The sequence below is a fragment of the Periplaneta americana genome, chromosome 5 (assembly GCF_040183065.1).
Source record: "Periplaneta americana isolate PAMFEO1 chromosome 5, P.americana_PAMFEO1_priV1, whole genome shotgun sequence".
In the NCBI taxonomy this organism is placed as follows: Eukaryota; Metazoa; Arthropoda; class Insecta; order Blattodea; family Blattidae; genus Periplaneta; species Periplaneta americana.
Genome location: NC_091121.1, coordinates 194370232 through 194393275, shown reverse-complemented (window position 1 = coordinate 194393275; position 23044 = coordinate 194370232). Strand labels below are relative to the sequence as shown.

General features: G+C 34.4%; 1 protein-coding gene across 1 annotated transcript in view; it reads left to right on the top strand.

Annotated features, from left to right (window-relative positions):
- The first annotated feature begins 14080 nt into the window (after window positions 1-14080).
- Window positions 14081-23044, top strand: part of LOC138700464 (zinc finger protein 107-like) — a 40701-nt gene continuing 31737 nt past the window's right edge. Inside the window, exons 1-3 of the mRNA XM_069827076.1 lie at window positions 14081-14458; window positions 18100-18280; window positions 19646-19686. Coding sequence (XP_069683177.1) covers window positions 18171-18280; window positions 19646-19686 — 151 coding nt within the window. The 5' untranslated portion in view covers window positions 14081-14458; window positions 18100-18170. The remainder of the gene's footprint in view (window positions 14459-18099; window positions 18281-19645; window positions 19687-23044) is intronic.

Sequence of the window (23044 nt, the reverse complement as noted above, 5' to 3'; positions counted from 1 at the left end):
CTCCAATTGCCATTTAATTATTTTTTTAATACTAAAGAAGAAGTAAAGAAATTGTTTTGCTTTACAATTTAATTGTACAAGTTTGATTTAAAGAATACACCATGTAGCACACTTGTCTCGATGAATCTTGGAGTGTATATTTGCAGCACTTCTTGTTTTTCAACCATTATTTTATATAATTCTGGATTCCAGTGCTGAAGAGGTGGATAATTTTTGTTCATGAACATCAAACAAAATAGGCGGTAGGTACAGTAGGAACAGGAAGAGATGATCTAAGATCTGTATAGATCTCCACGTAAAAAACTTTGGCACCCATATGCCATAAGGCTCCTTACAGACAAAATTTTCATTTCCCCATACGATTAATTAAAAAAAATTGTAGGTTCCATACGATATATGGCCTCGTGTGGCCTCCATGACAGCACTGGGGTCAGTTAGTTTAGGCACTTTTACACCTTGCATGTACAATCAAATGCATCTCCACAAAATAATTCCTTATAAATTGAACGGTTTTCACTTCAGAAATCACAGGAACCGCTTCACCCAGGTAAGTAGTTAATAATAACTGCAGGCCATTTTAAAATAAATCTGTTGGATGTAAATTATTTCTTAATTTATTAGGACCATAAAGGTATTGTTACAAGCGATAGATTGAATCTTTTTTATCTTAATAATTTAATGTAGGATGATTATTTCGGGAATTGTTATGCTCTAAATTGTGAGGATATTTTAATACTTTTTTAAAATATAAATTTGGAATATGTTTCCAGTTAGTAAAGAGTAATTCAGAGAGACAGAGGTCTCAAGCATATTTATTGACACATGCCAGAATTATTAAATATGAAAAAAAGAATTCTTGCAGTAACATACTGTTTATAAAGTAACCAAATCTTAAGAAATACAGTATATGTACTGGTATTCTATATAAAGGCATAGGAGTGAATATAAATCTGTTTTAAGGAATTCCTATTTAATATTCCTGCTATAGGAACATGACAAAATAAATACAACGCAGCATGGAAGCTAATTCAACTCTTATCGAGTATTGTTGATGAGATGTGTTATGAAGGTAGACCAAATCATTCAATATAAATGTATAAATAGGACGAATAATAATAGATTAATTTCAGTGTACGTAGTATCAAAACTGAAAGCGGTAACTAGTCTATGAATGATGTCTTAACAAGTATAAATAAAATGGACTCTTGACAAGAGACACACATTTGGCTTCAGTAATAACTAGGACTTCAAGGAATTTATGGTAGCTCACCTGTCAGGCAAAACTCTGAATAGTCAGCATTGTCGAACTATAGAAGCGCGATTAGAAAGTATTTTTTTCCCCACCCATTACATACGATTGCTTTTTTCAAGTCCCAGTAATAACATTATTAAATAAATTATCCCACATATTTGGGTGGTGTCTTTCTTTGTTTCTGACATAATTTATGAGAGTTTCTCTTTTACACTTCAATAGAGAAATACAACTTTCAGTGGACAATGAACGTGTAACTCTAATGGAACTCTAAGAACCACAGCATTAATGTTTTCTTCTTTTCTTTCATGCCCTTTAGTTTTTGTTGCAGATAATATCATGCTATTGGATAATTATACATGCACTTTTCTAATAAAATTGGCATATATTTCACTGGTCTCAGAAGTAAAATTAAATGTATAATAGCTTCTCGATGCAAAATATTTACTGAAAATTATTGTAGGATTTGACTAGAAATGTCACTTCTCAGGCAAGGTTATTCGTGGATGACTGTATAATATACAGAAAAAATTAGTGATAAATCTTATATCACCGCCTTGCAAAACTAGCTTGACGTTATTGAAAACTGGACTACAACAAATAAAATTAAAATCAATATGTATCCTTCTGTAAAACACAAAATTAAATTCGTCGCATATACCAATTAAATGGATCACCAGTGTCACAAGTAAACACTTAGGTACTGTATATATTTTAGTAACAAACTGGTTGAAATAAGTCACTAATATTACAAGGATAGCCTGGAAAACACTACATTTCTTTATGCGTATTCTTAAGAAAGCTAACCGAAAGTCAAAAGAATTAATGCACATAACCCATGTTCGGTCCACTGCTGTGGAGTAATGGTAGGCACATCTGACCGTGAAATGAGTGGGCCCGGGTTCAAATCCTGATTGGGGCAAGTTACCTGGTTGAGGTTTTTCCGAGGTTTTCCCCAATTGTAAGGCGAATGTCATGTAATCTATGGCGAATCCTCAATCTCATCTCGCCAAATATCATTTCACTATCATCAATTCCATCGAGGCTAAATAACCTAGTAGTTGATACAACATCGTTAAATAATCAATTTAAAAAAAGACGTCAGATAAGCAGAGGAAGTTACAAAAGCTTGTAGTGGCGAAGAATTTAAAGCGTCTGTGTTGTTAAAAAAAGGGAAGTACTACAAATGGCAGAAAAAGTGGAGAGCTTATATTGATGTATTTGTTACGTGACATTACACAGGAGATATCACCACATATAGTTGTAAACAACCGTGGATATTTTAAATCTGAAAGTGTACTTTAGTGTAATTTTTTTTTTATTGGGTTATTTTACGACGCTGTATCAACATCTAAATTATTTAGCGTCTGAATGATATGAAGGTGAAATGAGTCCGGGTCCAGCACCGAAAGTTACCCAGCATTTGCTCGTATTGGGTTGAGGGAAAACCCCGGAAAAAACCTCAACCAGGTAACTTGCCCCGACCGGGATTCGAACCCGGGCCACCTGGTTTCGCAGTCATACACGCTGACCGTTACTCCACAGGTGTAGACACTTTAGTGTAATCAAGTGTTGCTTTGTATAATAAGAACTGTAGGCACAGTGCATACGGTAAATCTCTATATGCATTTGAAAAGATTAGTAATCAACTTGACAGAAATGTTCGTGTGTCACAATATAATTTGTAATATTTTATTTGTTAATGGCACTGTTATTTTTATTAAAGTATGCGATTTAGCAGTTTCATGTACTTCACAAATGTCTTAATTGTTTCAAAAACAACTAAATGCATTTATGACATTTGGCACAATAATATGAACATTTTCCATTTTGGTAATAAATTAAGTGGCAAGAAAATGTTCATGTGTCACACCATATAATATTTAATATTTTTTTCATTATTAATTATTCCTTTTCATTATGATTTTCTGTTTATATTTTGGAATGCTTACGTTAAAAAACAGTGATGTGTCTTTCATGAACTCCTAAGTATTTGATTAAGTATCCTGTGAAGATCATAGTTACTTCGAAAATGTTACGTGTGTGACTATGGAATGACCCATCAGTATTGTTAGTATTGTTACAAATTACAAAACCTGAAACTGTTAGAATGGGATCAGGAGTAGTGACAAAAAATGTAATGTTGTAGGCCTACATCAACATGACTATTTTAATCCAGTTTCTAATAGTGTTTAAGGTTTGAAGGCCTTTTGAGGTAAACAGTATTGAACATGTGAGGGAAGGGCTATTTCTTGGTAATGGATTAGGCCTGTATATTTTATAATATTATTAACTATATATTGTTAAAGTACCTAGTAAATATCGTAATATGTATATTATATAATACTGTAAACGAGACAATATCACAGGCTGCAAACTAGATTATTCTTGTTTTTGTATAATTATACGAACATGTCTGAAATAAACAAGACTACCATTGGTTAGGTTAGGATAGGATTACTTATATATTGTAATCAGGCTATATGCACAAATTTTCCAATATACTACTATCATAACTAAATAGGTAATGTTAACATTAATTTTCATAAGTTTTTGTGGTGCAAATTAAAATAATTCAAAGTAAAGTATAACAAAACTCCGACAACATTATAATTATGAACGTCAAATTCTCTTATTTTATTTATTTTTCAGTGTTTAGTCCTTTATTTCCCATTGTTCTTTGGATTTATCATTACTGAAATATCAATTAACGGATAAATTATGTTATACACTCAGTTGATAATATAAATAATATTCACGACAAATATATAAAAACAGAAGAGATAACGAATCATAATTTAGCCCACCGATAACTTTATAACATGGTCTAAAAATTCTAGGTAGATTGGCTTTGCGCGAGACTCTGCATTGTATTCTATTCAATACAAAGGCGTACTTTATCTTATCTCTCCGCTTCGCCACGTGACAACTATAATTAGAACTCCCTCGTTCCGAACTTGCCTAGGTCATATAGGCCAATAATATTATTCCATGGTCATCAATTGTCGACAGTACATACCGTTGCTTACGAGAATATCTCGTAAGCAAGAAATAATCGATTTAGACCGACCAGACCGGTTCAGAGTTCGTGTCCAACCAACCAACATCTTGTTTCACTGAAAGTTTATATGACCGGAGATCAAGCTGACTTGCTTTTGACTCCTCCTTTAATTTATAACACTTTGAAATTGTTCAGTCTAGTTCTTTGTCCTTGATGTTAAACCATGATGAATTTGTAAAAGATATGGCTGGTATAACTTGGGTTTTATTATTTATGTTTGATGATTAAACTTCTGTAGCAGAGGATTTGGATGATTTTTCAATGTTTGTATAAATTTGAATTTTAAATTTTCCGAAAACTCTTCAATTGATGCTATGTCCAAAACGTCGTGTAAAAATTTATTGGATGTTATGTAATCAGCTCCAGCAATTGTGCGCAGAACTGTTCTTTGTACACCACGCAGTCTTCTCAGTAGAGACCCATTGACAGATGACCAAGCTGGATATGCATATAGGAGGCTAGCTCTGATTATTGTTATATAGAAAGTTTTCTTAGTCCACAAACTCAGCGATGGCGACTTGAATAAAGGATACAAACGTTGAAACATAGCATATCCTTTGGCAGCAATTTTATTCATGTGAGGCTTAAAAGAAAGTCTATGGTCCAAAAGTATTCCCAAATAAGTTGTTTCTTTTTGATTTGGAATTACTACATCAAAAAGTTTCAGTTCAAATGGTTCTTGCGGTCTTCTTTTAGTGAAAATTACTACAGAACTCTTAGAGGCATTGATTTTTATTTTCCAATTTATGAGCCAATTTTCTATCTTGTTTAAGTAATCCTGTAAATTATTATATGCAATGTGAATATCCATGTCTGAAGTGAATATAACTGTGTCATCAGCATACTGGGCGAAGCGACAGTTTTTGTGGCGAGGGAAATCTGCTGTATAGATATTAAAAAGTGTAGGTGATAAAACTGCACCTTGAGGAACACCTGCATTTATTGTTTTTTCGGAAGAGAATGTGTTATTGATTTTCACTTTGAAGGTTCTTTCTGTTAGGAAGCTCTTTATGATATGCACATAGGTATCAGGTAGGTCAGACGTTATCAATTTTATAAGCAAACCTTGAGGCCATACAGTATCGAATGCTTTTTCAACATCTAGGAAGACACAAACTGTGTGTTGACCACTAACTATAGTGGAATTTATGTGATTACATAAACGATAGAGTTGATGTGTTGTACTGTGGTGTTCTCTGAATCCAAACTGTTCATTAGGTATGTAACATTTTTGTTGTGAAATAAATTTTAAGATGATTCTTTCCAGGATTTTACTCATAGTATTTAATAAAGTAATTGGTCTTAAATTTTCCGGATATAATGGACTCTTTCCTGGTTTTGGGAGTGCAATAATAACTCCTTTCTTCCATTCATAGGGAAAATAATTTAATCGAAGACAAGAGTTGAAAATCTTTGTGAGATGTGTTATAGCTGGTAAAGGAAGATTTTGTAATAACTGATTATGAACATGATCAGGACCAGGTGATTTCGTAGGGTTTAGATCTTTTATTATGTTTCTTACTTCTGAAGGACAAATAATTTCTGGTGAACTTTCTGGACGTTTACTGAAATAGTTTTGAAGTATGAATTCTACATCACGAGTGAAATTATCATTACATTTTGCAAGACTGTTTGTTTGAAACCGTGATTGTAAATCTCTGGCAATAATATCTGCTTTGCCTTGATCGCTATACACAACTGTTCCATCACAGTTCTTCAGCGCATGGTTTTCAGGTCTGGTTCTTTTCCCTGTCAAGGCACGACTAATTTTCCACAATTTTGAAGGTTCTGATTCACAAAGAAGAAGTTTTTCATCAAAATTATCCTGTCTGAGTTCTGTAAGTAAGTTCTTGACTTCTTTTTGAATTTTGTTCAGTGCAGTTTTATCTGCACGAATCTTGTATTTCTGCCATCTTCTTCTGAGTACCCTTTTACGACTTAGAAGTGATTCAAGTTCTATATTTTTATATTGCACTTGTTTATATGACTTGTAATGAGTAACTCTTTCGAAGGCATCTTTAATTGTATATGTGTATATTTGTATAGCTGTATCTATATCACTTTTAGTTTGAATTGTTGGATTTCCAGGGATATTGGTAAGAATTTCTTTGTACAAATCCCAATCCGTAATTCTTTCACTCCTCGTGAAAAGTGTGTGACCTTCGCTCGAATCAATGGTTAGTAGTACAGGATTGTGATCAGAATTTAAGTCAGCTGTTGTTGTAACAGACAGTATGTTTGCAGTATGATGAAATAGGGCCACATCTAGAATATCAGGTGCAGATCTAGCATTATGAGGGTAAAATGTTGGGATGTCAGGAGTTACAATTGCATAATTATTTTGAGTACTGTGAATCTGTAAGACTTTCCCTCTTGAGTTCTGAGTTAAAGAGTTCCAACTTTGATGTTTAGCGTTTAAATCTCCTAAAATAATGACATTTTTGGTAGTATGTATGAGCTTATCTAAGTCTGATAAGAGCAAAGGTTTTGTAGGTTGGTTGTACACAGCTGCTATTGTTGTTTCACGATGATTGAGCAATATAGTTATGGCAGTACATTCAACATTTTCCAGGTTCGATATTTTAATAGGATTGTGAGAAATAGTTTTCTTAATTAGTATTGCAGTTCCACCACCTGGTTTATTTTCCCTATCAGTTCTGTAGATTTTATAATTCTTGATTTTTATATTGTCTGTTCGATTTAAATGTGTTTCATTTACACAAGCAATGTCAACAGTGTTGTCTTGCAAGAACTTTGTAAATTCTAATAGTTGATTTTTCAGTCCGTTTGCATTGAAGTTTAAAATAATAAGTGGTTTTGAAATTACTGATTTAGGGTGTGCAGCCATCTGCAGTTGAGAAGGTCAGTACACTTTCTATCAGAATAATAATTTTAGACCATGTGTCATTACATTGTCCAAGCTTTTGTGAAACTTCACTTAATTTCTTTAAAATTTGTTGCAGGTTTATGTTTTTGAAAATATTCAGAATGGATTTCAAATCCTCCGTGGTGGACGAAGTATTTGATGTGTACATGTTTTGTTGGCTTTGAGGGAACCTTCTCTTTGGCAGTGGAGGAAATTCTTTATTATTGAGTGTAGGTGGCATTGATTGTTGTACAGGCTTACTTGATAATCTCATATTGAAAAGGTCAATATGTTTTTTAAAAACTGGACATTCTCTGTAGTTTGAGGTGTGCTCTCCCTGACAATTTGCACATTTAGGGGTATAATCAGGCCCTTTGAATGGACAATGAGCTATTAAATGTTTATCTCCACATTTTAAGCATCTTGGTTCTCGTTTACAACCTGAAAATACATGTCCAAAAGACTGGCAATTATGACATTGACGTAAACGAGGTTGAGGGTTATAAGCCTCGACTTTAATGATGATGTTGTTTATGCTGTTTAATTGCAATATTTCTCTTGATTTTGGATTATTTTCCAATGTAATTTGAAAGATGGGTAATCTGTAAGAATAATTCTCATCATTTTTGTTTTGTATCCATTGTTGAACATTCAATACTGGAAAGTTGAGAGACTTAAGTTCGTCTGAAATTTCCGCTTCTGTGATATTGGGTGGAAGATTTTTAATCAGAACTCTTATCGGACGATTGTTGGTCAAAGTAAAAGAATAAAATTCATATTTGTTAGCACTGAAAATATCCACGAGTCTATTGTAATCTTTATCATTATCGCACAAATATTTGATACCTTCATTGGAATAAACAATTCTTAGGTTGCCCTGTAGGTTGGTGCGGAATTTCTGATTTTCGGAGAAGAAATTGGGTAGTTTTGTAGTTAAAACAATGGGTGGAGGTTTCTTTGTTTTTGATTGTACAGAGTTTGATGTTGTAGACATTTGTGGATTGGAATTGACATTTAGTGAATTTGTCTCTGTTGTTTTTACTACATCTATACTATCAGAGTTTGACGCCATTGAAGAAGCAGTGGCTAGTACTTGAAATTTATTGTTAGTGGGTATGCTTGTTTTTACCATTGATTTAGCTATTTTGTTTGCTGAATAAAATCGTAATGGTCTTTTTGGATGTAAATACTCATCATCATCGCTGCCATTTGGTTCTTTCCTCACCTTCAATTGTTTCATTGTTGATTCTGCAGATATGTGTTGAAAATTATTTATTGCATTATTCGAAGTTTGAGAGGTTTCCATTTCTTCATTTATAGTTTCACTTGGATAGAGGGATTTCTGATTCTGAATTGAGATGCGTGGTAAGTCTGTGTGTAAATCAAATTGATCATTAACTAATGTAGTGTCCATGCTTGAGGATCAAGATCACTCGAAACACTCGCACAAAACACGAAAATATATATACTGTTCACAAAGAAAATAAGTATTAGGATCAATAATAAAATGTAAAATAGTAACACTAAGTATTAACACAATTGGAACACTTCACTTTAACACGTTAAAATCTGACAAACTATTTGTATACTCATCAAATTACACCAACACAATCACGTAATTCGAATCGTCCGCCATTCGGATCTCCGGGTATATCGAGTTCGTGTCTCGTGATGGTGTTGGTCATTGTGCCATCTGTTGACGATTATTGAACTACATCAAGCCGGCCTCTACTGCAAACCCTAAAGCCTATATAAAAGAGCTATCTGTTAGTATATATGATCTAGGGTATCACATACTTTTGAAGAATGTCAGTTCTTGTAAAGTCATACTATCATTATTGTTCAAAGCTGCCGGTGGCCGATTAATTTTTTATGTTAAAAATAATGTAGTTTGGAGTACCTACTTTCAGTTTCAAGTATATTTGTACAAAACTGACAACTTGGGTGTTGCCCTGTCTAGTAAACAATGAATATAAGTGAATTTCAGGGGCCAACTACGTAAAACTACTTCCTCTTTGTTTTACATAAACCCGACTAACTTTCAAATATCCACGAAAGTTTCAAACCATGAATAGTAGCCTATATAAAGTGCAATGAATAATATTTTTGATTTATAATTTTAAAAAAAGTTTACATGGTGTCTTTCATAACGTTGGGTTGAAACTGTTTTTGTTGTCTCTCCTCCTAGATGTGTTATAGTCCGGTTGAATGCAACATCGTTAGGTGGCAGCGGTAGCAAGCTTGCTGCACAACCAGTCGGTTTCTATTTCCCGCCCATGACTGATTCAGAGGAGGATCTCCTCCCTCTCCGTTCATTTACTTGCTTTAGAACTCAGCTTCCTCCTCTGGCCGCTAGTGCACTGTTTGTGTGTGTTAACTGCAGTAGAGGAGGAATGGAGTGCCTTTCCTCCACACAGACAATCTCGCAGTTTTCTACAGCACATGAGTGCGCGTTGTTTAAAACTCAATCAACCGAGTTTTTCTTATAGCTGTGAACTTAAAAATTATCGAATCTTCCTCAAATTTCAAGGCACATATTTTATTTGGTATTTACTTTCAAAAGAAGAAAATGTGAGGAGGACGTTCCTCCCTTCCCTCCCCCGATGAACCGCCACTGCTTTCTTTCCATTTGCAGCCATAATGTCATAATAAATGACAGTCATGGCATAATACATTCATGAACCTGATGTTAATTACTAAAACAGTCATAAAAGAAACAGAAACAATTATATTTTCTCTCTCTCTCCTAAACAAAACATAAAGAGCATTAGGTTGTGTTCGAACGCACGACCTTACGAACACTTGCTGAAAACGCTACCATTACACTACAGATTAACGCGCAAAATCTTTCATTCTGACTGTAGATATCAGGCCACGTGGTCCAACAACATGTAACATCACCTGTCTCCAAATTGTAGTGGAGTTACCCGAAGGGAACTTTGTGTCTAGAGAGCGGCCACTTTTTCTTTTGACAACTGTACCAACGGACTTTGTTAATGATAATTCCATTTACAATCTGGGACATTATACGTCTGAAGCATTTCAACGTTTAGTCTAGTAATAACATAATGCTTTCTTCACTACCAAAAACAATAATACCAAATATAAGGTTGCAATTCTATTATATGCTAACTTATAAACCTCTCAACAATTACACTAGAAGCCAATGATACAACAAACAAACAGTTACATCAAGTAAACATGCCTCCACAATTATTGCGATTCCTGCTACACTGTCAAACATGTCTAATCACTTCCACTTCCAGTAGCAGTTCCGGTACTATTTAGAAGGTCCTGCTATCACCATCCTTCAAGATCTGTTAACCCTAGCGAATAAAAAATATTTTGCACTGTAAAAGCACTAACTATTATTTGTATGTAAGACTGCTAGAAAACAAAATTTGAAAAAAATCTGTAATAACTGCAGAGAAGTATTTTTTATGGACCCAAAAGTGAAAAAAATTAACTACCCAAAAAATTAAATTATGGAACAAAAATATTGACATTACAACTCTATTTCGTTGTCTCTTATCTGGCAGAATATAATTTTTGAACATAGAGTTTTTAACTTATTAAGTTTGCAAAAACGAATAAGACATGTAGATAACGCATTTTCCAAATACATGCTGATACTTGATTATTACTAGAGGTAATTCTTATTCACAACAATGATAAATGCATTTGGTTAAAACTCATAACTGCCATGTCACGCTTGAACAATTACATCTCTCTGGTCAATTGTGGACTCCTCCATACCTGAACTTGTTGAAAGGCTGTGTGGTCCAGGGGTAGGTGTGCAGCTACAGCACGCACTCCTCCGTGATAGAAGCGTGGCTATTTACGCAGAGCACAGCCTGCGGGTTCGATGCGGAGCCCAGCCCCCAGTCATGCAGCAACCACTTCAGACGGATGCACCTCATGTTCCCCAGGTAGAAGCTCTGAAGCTTGCTTCGGCAATCTGGATGACTTGGAGCAGTCGTGTTCCTCCTGCTAGGACAACGGATATGCGTAAGGGTCTAGGCACCAGAGAACATACCAAACCCAATGTAGGAGTCAATGGGGTCTAATAAATAAACAGAAGAAAGACATCTATAAACTACAGTTTAACTGAACATAGTGGGCTGCGAGTTCATAAGGGCTCTTTCAACTAGAATAATAATGTCCCGCGAGATGTCTTTAATACTGTTAATTGCATCTTATCCATACATTTCGAGCATGGAAGAGTCTTTGCATAAAGAAGTGTACATTAGGTACATCTATAAATTTTGAAAATGAGTTAAGCGATGATAGTTCAGATTCTGAACCAACAGCTGTAATGGTTATGTTTCTTAGTCCGAATTATCTATGATTTCAATATTATGTCTACTTCATTGTAATTCGTATCCTTAATTGGTATTTATTATTTCAATTCACTAATTTATAATTGTAACACTTTACTATTTCAAGATTTGGTGAAACTAGCGTTGAGCGACTTCCGCCGATTTTGGAACAGACACCGACGCACTTGAACTCCCAACATAGAAAACAAAAAGTCACACTCAATCGCTTTCACCTTCATCTTGACGGGATAATAAAAGCCTAAACTAACCTAACCTAAGTACGTCGGTGTCTATTCCAAAATCGGCGGAAGTCGCTCAACGCTCCTTTAACCCAAGATTTTACTTTAGCCCCAACCTCTACCATTACTTACATATTAAAAACTAACCTTTTTGCTTCACACAATTGAACTTCGGCAATTCTGACATCCATCGTTATTTTCTACTTCCATAAACAGATGCATTAGTCCCTCTAGCCACTGCCATCGTGATCTAGACCAGGCTGTAATGCAGGATGTGTGACGTCACTCGATGGGTCGGGCTTTTCTATTTGAGTATACGGAGCTGAGTGAAATATATTACTTTAATGCGTGTCGGTGCTCAATTTTATTTAGTGTAATGTGTGTATAAGATACGTTCACTTCTTATTGCATAATATGTTGCAGAAGTAATTACAAAACTGTGTTATTTTAATGTGAACGGAGCTTTACTTGTTAACATAACCTGTTTGCATCAACATTTTAAGTTTGGAACGGAAGCTATTTTGAGATTTAATGAAGAAGAATTATTTATATTGTGATTTTAATTTAGCACATCTATCTTCCTTACTTGTAAGTAGAAAAATTTACCAGTCCCTCCTATGAAATTAGCGTAGGTACGTACGGTTGTGTGTTACTTCATCTGGTAGGTTACATAAATAGAATTAAATACGACCTAGTATAGTAGGGAACAAATAAATAAAACAATTAAATTGTTATTCAATGTAATGTGTGCATAAGTTCCATTTATTTGTTGTATAATGTGGCAGGATTATAAAACCGTGTTATTTTTATGTGAAGATAATTCAGCATGTTAACATAACCTATTTGCGTCAACATTTGAAGTTTAGAACGAAAGCTTTGAGATTTAATAAAGAAGAATATATTTAGGATAAACTTCAGAACACGGTTATCTTCCCTACTTAACGGTAGAAAATTCACCACACTCCTCTAAGCAAGGCATAATAAAAGCCTGAACTAACCGAACTAATTAGTATATGCAAGGTGTATGAATACGAAGGGAACTACCTCAGCGCTAGTTTACGCCTGGTAACATTTTAAACTAATCAGACTGGAGTACCGTATGAAACGAATAAATACAATTGAAGTGTAGATAAATTGCATTTACAAGTTATATGTAGCGTTATGCTTAATTATGATGCATAATTGCGAATATAGAAATAAGGCAAGTAGCCTACTGATAGAGTAAACATAACCTATATTTTCAACACATCAAAATATGCGTGCGATGCAAATGAAAATTGTTGAAACGTGCTTAAATGAATGTGCAAGAATTTCGTAATGAAGTGGGCATGCTTTAGTTCAATTAATTACAATACTAGATACTGTAACAGTAATGAAAACTATAAGGTATAATTTTTCACAATATAGTGTATGTATCTCGCTTTTAGTTCAAATTGTGTATATTATCTAACGTCGTATTATTTATAATGTAGATTATTTACACATAAAAAGGGCGCAATAATTTAAATTTAATAAAACAAATACGGTAAACTAACAATAATGGATTAGACCGACAAGAGTAACATCAGTAACGCTGCACTTAGGCCAAATCATAATTTACTTTACATCCGAGTCAATGTTTCACTTTCACGTGTATATTATTACACATATTTACTAACACCAAAAATTCACTTAACCACATAAGGGCGCAATGTTTAATCGAAACAAAGGCAGGTATTACACATACGAACTTTGCCTGCAACAACGTAATTTTTACACCCAAAATTATATTATACCTTACGTTGCAAGTGAATTGTGTCTCACAATCACCGTTTAAAATTTTACTGACGCAATTACACTGCATTTCAGAGAAATATGTTATTTTTCATTACTGCAACTAACTGATATGGTTGAAAGACCACCCTTCGCGATCAGCTGTTAAGCGAGTCACGTGGTCTGCCTTACGGCCTGTATTAGATCACGATGGCAGTGCTCTAGCACACATGAAACAGTTGACTCTAATCTGAGGACGTTCAGAAAGCGATCAAATTTGCAGTACACTCAAAGACAGCATTTTCAAATGCAGTGTTGCCAATAGCATGTTGCATAAATATTACAAGTTTCCAATACATTACACGCAAAATGAACGTGTTTTATGAAAGCAACAATTTTGTCTCAAGTTTACTTCATTACATTCTAGAGCACTCAAATGTGCATGCGATTATAGACATTAAAACTGATACACAAAAACTATTCCACTTCTGCATTAGGACTAATATATTTCGTATCCTTGAAGAAAAAAAAAAGCAAACATCGCAATCCAGAATACCTTGTGAAACTTCAGAACAACTCTGATCCATTGAGCTAATGTTGAGATCACTGCTCTGATCCAAACAATGGCTCCATCTATCAGAGTCTTTAGACATCATTACGCTCGCTATAGTAGCGCCGCCAGTCCATCTATTCCGAACTTGGCCAGGTAATTTATGCTCGGAACAGTAAAATAAATTCAGGAAAACTATCTCACAAGAATATATTTTTCCATTTCAATAATTAGTTCCTTCCTTTTGAAGTCTTGGAATAATTTTTAAATGTTACAATTATTCGTGAGGTGAAATTGGTTACATCACATCACTACACTATACACGTCTTTTGAGCATACTCCAGCAAGTCGCAGGTTGGCTTAGTTGGTTGCGGCGCTGTACTTCAAATCCCAACTTCGCAGGTTCGAATCTCGCCCAGGTAAGGTATTAAAATTAATTCAATAAATGTAAATGTACAACGATTGTAGTAGTAGAAAATATAGAATAAAGAAAGCCCAAGGGCAAATTATATAAAGAGGGTTTATGCAGGGCGGGATATGGGGGGGTAAACAAATCACATAAGGGAGAGTATCGCAATTTTTACGTCAACCGAACTCAGCCATACTCTCTTCATGCATAAAAAATGAGAAGGAAGCGTAGACGGTATGATTCTATTTTAGATGCGAACTTTCAAAACCTGATTTGTACATTTTCAGAAGATTCTACAAATTCTCTAAAAATTGACAGGTTTTCAAAGTTTTCCCCTCACACGAATGCTTCCTTCACTATTAAGGTTGTACAGTTAACACCCAATTAATTATTTCACTGTTTAACATAATAAAAACTGGAAATTTTTCGTTCTTAAGAGTGGAAAAATTCAAATATCAACAATAACATATAAATGACATTCGAGAGGAAATTACACGCAAAATAAATATGGGATACATTAAAAAGAAATACATGTCTTATACCAATACCGTATGTCTCCATGCCCGCCTCTAAATATTCCGTTACAGTTAAACCAACATATCAGTTCATACAATCAATCGTTCTAATAGAAAAAAAAAGTTAAGAATAAAACATGGGTCATTCCATAGTGACACACGTAACATTTTTTAAGTACCTAACTATCATCTTCACAGGATATTTAATTAAATACTTAGTACGTCATGAAAAAGACATTACTGTCTTTTAACATAAGTATTCCTAAATATAAACAAAAATTCTTAATGAAAAGGAATAATTAATAATGCAAAAAATGTTAAATATTGTATGGTGTGACACACGAACATTTTCTTGCCACTAGTTTTATTACCAAAATGGAAAATGTTCATATTATTGTGCCAAATGACATAAATGCATTCTGTTGTTTTCCAAACAATTAAGACACTTGTGTAGTACATGAAACTGCTAAATCACGAACTCAAAAAAAAAATTAACAGTGCCATTAGGAAACAAAATATTGAAAATGTGTTGCGCCATACGAACGTGACACACGAACATTTGTCATGTTGGTTACTAATTGTTTTAAATGCACTATAAATACATCACTTCTTGTGGAAGACTTATACACTATGCCTACAGTTCTTATTATACAAAAAACCACTAGATTACACTATAATACACTTTTCAATTTAAAATATCCACGGTTGTTTACAACCATATGTGGTGATATTTCCTGTGTAATGTCATGTGACGAATATGTCAACCATTCCCTTCCTTGGACATCACAGACACTTTAAATTCTTCGCTATCACAAGATTTTGTTACTTCATATGTAGCCTATATTTGAAGTCTTTTTTTTTTACTTGGTCATTTAACGACACTGTATCAACCACTAGGTTAGTGTCAATGGGATTGGTGATAGCGAAATGGTATTTGGCGAGATGAGGCCGAAAATTCGCCATAGATTACCTGACATTCGCCTTATGGTTGGAGAAAACCTCGGAAAAAACCCAACCAAGTAATCAGCCCAACTTAAATTCTTGAAAATACTATCAAAAAATTTTCAAAATGTATTAATATTTATATCAATAGAAAAACTAATATAGATTTAAAAAGGCCTAACTTTTAGAAATGCTAAATGATGCCTAGCGTAAATTAATTAATGTTATTAAATAAAACTATTTTAAATTAATATCAGCAATTTAGTACCATTTACCTAATGTGCAAATAATTATACGAATTTATTTATACACGGCCCTAGTATGGTGGCTACCCGTTTATGATATAGATGTACTGCATAAGCTTGTTTTTAATATGAAATAAATTAACATAAACCAATTTTTTAAGTTTTTAATTCAAGGAATTAAAAAAATAATAAATATTTTATACAAACTTTAGGCATAAATTGTCTTATGCTAATTTTAGGCCTACACACTATATTTTTACAACAATCGTTGTTTAGTCTGTCCAAAGACAGGTGTGAACCTCACAATTGATACCAAGAAGGCACCACTTATGAGGCAACTACGCCAGGAGATAATGGGATAGCGTGGCCAGTTCCTTTCCCCCTTATAACAGTGTTATGGAACACATATTTTCAACAGTGTTTAACTTACAGTTTATGTACATTGAAAAAAACGTATATAGGTGCGTGTGCACGCACACACAATTATCTAAATCAACAATAAGTATTTGAAATTACTAATTATGTTTAAGCGTAAAGACTTCCAATAACAACAAAATTTGTAACTGGATTTTAGGATAAACTTTAGTGACACACGAACATAACATTTTTGTTCGTGTGTCACAGTCATTGTGTTACGCGTGTCGTGTGTTTTTCTTGTAGAATACGTACATAAATCCATATAAGAAGTTTATTGTTATGTGATGTTTCTCACTTTTACATTTATGGAAAATGAAAAAATTAAATGGTTTTGAAGAAATATAAACAAATGTCCATTTGAGCGTGACACACGAACTCTCAACCTTTCCTTGTAATAATTGCAATCAAGCACGAAATAATCATTGTATTACGGTTTCTATGCATTGTAATTATTAACAAAGGTCCGCACTTCATTATTAATTGTATTTAACATACCGAAGTAATGATTTATTTGCCTTAAATATGCATTCAAATATGTGATTTCTAATAGATAATTTCGCGCTCTTAAACCACAGAGTTCTTGGTGCTTTTTCTCCCACATACGTGTTGTTACACAATCAGTGTTATCAGATTCAAAAAATTCGGATCGTAACGAAAAAAATTACATATAACAAGCAGAGATTCGTGAGATTTTTATTTTTCGTGAAAATGACGCATTTTCGTGGAATGACCCACATGAAATAATTAAAACATTTCTACACAATGGTTAGTACAATAATCAAGAGAATATTAAAACTCCACTGCGATTTAATTGACTATTACACGATTAGAAGACAGTATGCTGGCATAAAGAGTACCTTCACCAAAACGTTTCATATTCAGCCGCCATATTCAGTTGGCAGTCTATGCTCTAAACAAATAACGATCGCAAAGCATGTTTTATAGTACCGTAAGGAATTTGCAGTTTAAAATTTTGGCAAAAGAAAAACAAGGCTAGGTCAGTGATAAATTAAACAAATGCTAGGGAAGTGATAAAATTGTGCGATATAACGTCAATTAAACTATAAGTCGGCTTCACTTCATATTGGGTATAACTGAGTCAATTTACCACAGAATGATAGACATAAAATATAAGAATTTTAGAACTAGTCTGTATGTGTACAGCGATTTATACTAAACTATTGGGCGGATTTAGTTCATATTCAGTAGCTACGACTTAATTTATCTGAGAATAATAGACATGAAATATAACAATTTTAGTACTAGTACCAATGTGTATAGAGATTTCTATTACACTACTGGACGAATTTTCTTGATATTTAGTACCTACGAGTCAATTTAACACAGAATAATAGACATGAATACTAGTCAGTCTGTGTACAGCGATTTCTACTAAACTATTGGTCCGATTCTCTTCATATACAGTATCACTGAGTCAATTTACTACAGAATGATAGACATCAAATATAAGAATTTTAATACTACCGGTAGTCTGTAACTTGTGGAGCCCTGTATACCTGAACTTGTTGAAGGGCTCTATGCTCCAGAGGCAGCATGCAGTCCTCTGTGATGGAGGCAGGTCAGAGCAGAGCACGCGGGTTCGATGCGGAGGCCAGCGCAGCTTCCACTTCAGACGGATGCACCTCATCAAGCCCAGATAGAAGCTCTGGGCCGACTGAACATGATGGAGCACTGCGAGGCAAATAGATACAGGTACGGTACTCGCTCAATAAGGGTCTAGGTGCTGAAGAATATATTAAACTCAAAACAGGAGTCAATGGGCTCTGAAAAATAAAAGGGATAAAAGACATCTAAAAATACAGTACAATAGAACCTGGTTTATACGTAATTGCAGTTTTACAGAACATTGTAGGCTGGGAACCCAAAAGGGCTCTTTTAACTCGTCTAAATTCGTTTTAAGCATTACAAAGTGACTATCGAAGAATGTTATTTCCTTTTGGAGTTCTTTTAGTTTAATTAGTTGTTTCTGAAGGGGAATAAATCTATGTGCATATAGGTTTGGTCCTTCGATAATATTCAACAAATTTCAACTGTCGATATAAATTCATCGTTTCATGTTGACTATTTTGAAAATGATTTGAATTTCAATTTGACGAACGATATCCGTATAGGTTAATGTTAACAGAGTTTTATTACTTCAAAACAGCACATTGGCAATTCAATGAAGACAGCAAATCAGATATAAGAAGAGTACTAAACTTAACCTATATTTGTGTATTAATGCTTTCTCTACCTGCAAAGACGATATCCATTGATATGGCCGGGGGTTTATAGCGGGAGGCAAGCCCTCCGCTGCCTCCCCAAAATACCTTCGCCATAACCTTTCTATATTATTCCTGAACCGTCAAAAACCAGCATAATGTATGTATAACGAACATAATAACAGTATCAGAGTTAATAGTAATGCCTACGAGATGTAAGAGTACTTAAAAAGTGACAATATGAACAGCTGACGTCTTCTGCGCAATTACCATACCCCCGCTCCGGTGTTGTGCACGCCGAAAACGGAACTACCGGTACTATAGATACACTATAGATAGATTCAGGTCTACAGTTTTCTTGATCTCTTGTCAGTCTCGCAAATGTCGGGTTTAACGTCAGTGCGATCCAAAGAAGTTTTATAGTTTAACGATCTAAGGCTCGACTACAGTGTGTTTACGAATAGTACAATAAAACATACTTACGGAATCTATGTAGCAAACACCGGTAGGCATACATGGAATCCATCAGTTTGCGCTAAGATCCCAAAGCTCTGATCTGTTATATAGACATGTTGATTAAATAGAGAATTAATAGTGTCTTTCGAATGTTTCCTGCATTTCAATAACTGGCCATTAATTGTGCAATTTATTTTGAGGGAATGTGCGTAACTGTATTAAAGTTTACTTGTTGCATTGCGAGATAATTTCAGTGTAGTTAATGCTATTTCAGGGGTATGTGTGGAGACTTCTTTCTTATTAACATTATCTTTATTCCAATTCCCATTTTTTTGAAAAGATGTATTAGATTAAGTCAGATTTAAATTATTTAATTCTAAGCACGCCATTATTCTTTCAGACGCCAGAGACAAAACTCCCCGTGGAAACGAGCTCGTGAAGGTAAACTATTAAAGAAAAGTGTTTGTTGTCAGTATTTATATAGCACAAAATGAAGAAAAATTAACGGAAATCAGAAGTTATAATTACCTATATCAACTTACGTTCACCAGGTCTTGATGCGTCTCTAGAACAGTTCCAACTCATGCGACGCTACATTTCAAATGACGGAGTGACGCCTGTATCCGGTAACGTCTGCAATCTACAACGGTCGTCTTCTATAATTACGTAATTTGGGCGTGTTCTAAAGATGACCGATACATCTCAATCTGATAAGCGAGCGCTTGATGTCAAAGAACACTAACTCCAAAATCACGACTTTACAGGACAGGTAGAAAACAGTAGGCCTATTCTGTACACTTTATTCTTATTGCTTTAATTGAAGAGCTATATTGATGACATTTAAATCATATATAGGTACAGAATATAACAACAGTCTAATATATAGTCACGAAGTTTGGGATGATTTTTTGCATTTCTCGCGGTAGTTGCTAGCTGCTTGGAGCGCTGTGACTATTAGGACCATAGACAAATAAATAGAGACTACTTGCAAGGTAGAGGGAAAGGTGCAAGGGTGCAATCCATGTTCTGGAGTTTATCCTTCTTTTTATCCTCTCAGGTTTATCCAAATGTTTTTTATGTTGAGTTGTTGGCATTTGGCAACACTGCTCTACTATTCTACTTTTGGCGGCGTGTGCATAATTATTATGATCTAAGCAGGGACCACTAAAGTTTACCATTGCCAGTTTAAGTACGGTATGTATCTGTGTGTGATTTGTAGTAGCCTTTTTACAGAAGGGTTAAGAGAATTTAATTATGTATACTGAATTTTCATTTAGCGGTACCGGTATTGAAAATGTAAATTTTATGTATGTGGCGTTGGTTTGAACTACTTGAAACTAGCGCTGAGGTAGTTCCGGTGATTTCGGAAGTGATAATCGTTGAATTTAGACTTTTTTTTTTTTTTTTTTTTTTTTTTTTTTTTTTTTTTGTGAAGATGCTGTTGATCGCATATGCAAGGCACAACGAAAATCTAAACTAACCAAACCAAATCTAACTTGTCACATTCGTATATTCAAGGTGTATAAGTGGAGTGCGAAGGGAACTACCTCAGCGCTAGTTTAGTCTAATAATAATCGTTCAGTGTCCAATAATAATAATAATAATTATTATTATTATTATTATTATTGCTGCCCAAGAGGAGTGAAACGGAGGACTGAACAAGGTCGACGTATGTGAGAAGGTTAGGGGGTTAGTTGAGGTGAGACATGAGGTCGACATATGTGAGAAGGTTAGTGGGTTAGTTGAGGTGATATCTCAGTGACATGAGGTCGACGTATGTGAGAAGGTTAGTGGGTTAGTTGAGGTGATATCTCAGTGACATGAGGTCGAATACTGTGAATTCGATTATATAGTGCGTTTTCTCTGCCGTGTATAGTGTCGAATTGCCGAAATTTCACCTATGGGATCGTGTTGATGATCTCCTATTTTGAATAAGAACGGATGGGTTGTGTTCCAGAATGGGATGTTGTGAAATTGTTTTGCTGATATCCTATGTTGGATAAGAGCGGATGGGCTCTGTTCCAGAATGGGATATCGTCAATTTGTGTGATTATTCATTTTAGATACGGTAGTTTTATTTACTCGTCGTGTTGGTTTACGTCGGCCATGTTGTGACGTAACTACCGCCATGTTGTGACGTCGCCGTTTGTCAAACTTGACGAAAATTAAGCGATATCCTATAATAAAAGAATCCCTATGTAAGGTGTATAAGTGGAGTACGAAGGGAACTACCTCAGGACTAGTTTAGTCTTCAAGGGAAAGTACAATCGTAAACCTTTAAAATGCAGGCAAGCAAACTGTTTGAGCATTAATGACGAGCATTGAACCAAAGGAGAGGAGAAACACTAAAGATGACTACACAACATATTCCGATTAGATTTCCCAGGATCAAAGTCTTTGACTATTGTGGTGGATGTTGCAAAATATCAAGTTAAAATGAGTAGAAGTCTAATGCGTTTGTTTAGTGAATATAAAATGAGTATTTTTCCTGAAACAAAAAATTGTACTTCCCCAGGCAGAAAGAAAGAAAGAAAGAAAGAAAAAGACAAAAAAAATCGCCGAATGATAGACAGGCAAGGATTTTCCCTAGAATGACTACTTCTCTCTGGAGAGTTTGCCTTGATTTCTCTCAATGTTCTGGCACAGTTTTTGTTTAGATACTTACCTGTATTGTATTCTACCAATTTTTGGTCTGTGGAAAGTACTCGTCTTTATTCACTGATAAAACAACACATTAGGCCTGCTCATTTTAACTTGATAACTACTAAGCTAGCCAAAGTATTTGGTGCATAAAATGTAACAATTAAAAATAAATATAAGAATGTACTGTACATCGTACAGAAAGTTTTTATTTCTTACATACACTATATAGTATAAATTTGGTGTAAATTGGACCTCTTAGATTCCTGTGAGGTCAGTCAAGGACTTTAGATGAGTAACGATTGGAGCATGTAGAATAAAAACCCTTCTTGATTCGCACAGTCTTCATGTTCATCTGAAAACAAAGATAGAGCAAACCTTCAGAACGTCATCAGCAACAATGGGTCATTCCATAAAAATGCGACATTTTCACGAAAAAGAAAAATCTCATGAATCTCTGCTTGTTATGTCTTTTCTTTCTTTTTTTTTTTTTTTTTTTTTGTTTTGATTCGAATTTTTTGAAAAAAAGCATAAAAAAATTCTACGGTGTAAGGGCGCGAAATTTTCTATTAGAAATGACATAGGCCTATTTGAATGCACATTTAAGGCAAATAAATCATAACTTCTGTATGTTAAATTCAATTATTTATGAAGTGCTGACCTTTGTTAATAATTATGTGTAGAAACCGTGCTTCATTACAATAATTATTACAAAGAAAGGTTGGGAGTTTGTGTGACATGCTCAAATGCACATTTGTCTATATTTCTTCCAAACCATTTCATTTTTTAACGTTTTATAATTGGAAATGTGAGATATTTGACTCTCAAAAAATTATTTCAAAATTAAAAAATAAATTTGATCTACTTCTTCACCTTGGTTACATCCAGATCAGAAATTTAAAATCCTCAACTCTTCAATCTGTCCGATATTAATGTACCACTTTTTCTCACTTCCTCTCGAAAAAATTCAAATTTGTTCCCTACAAGACGCAGATAAAATGATTAAAACAACGCTGGAAGAAATACTATGTTTACCTACAGATACTCCAGATTCAATGATTTACTCTGAGAGTAAATGTAAAGGCCTTGGTCTCTTTCGAACTACATGGCCGGCAGTCCTTCAACAAATTATCAGTTGTCAACTTTTGATGAGATCAGA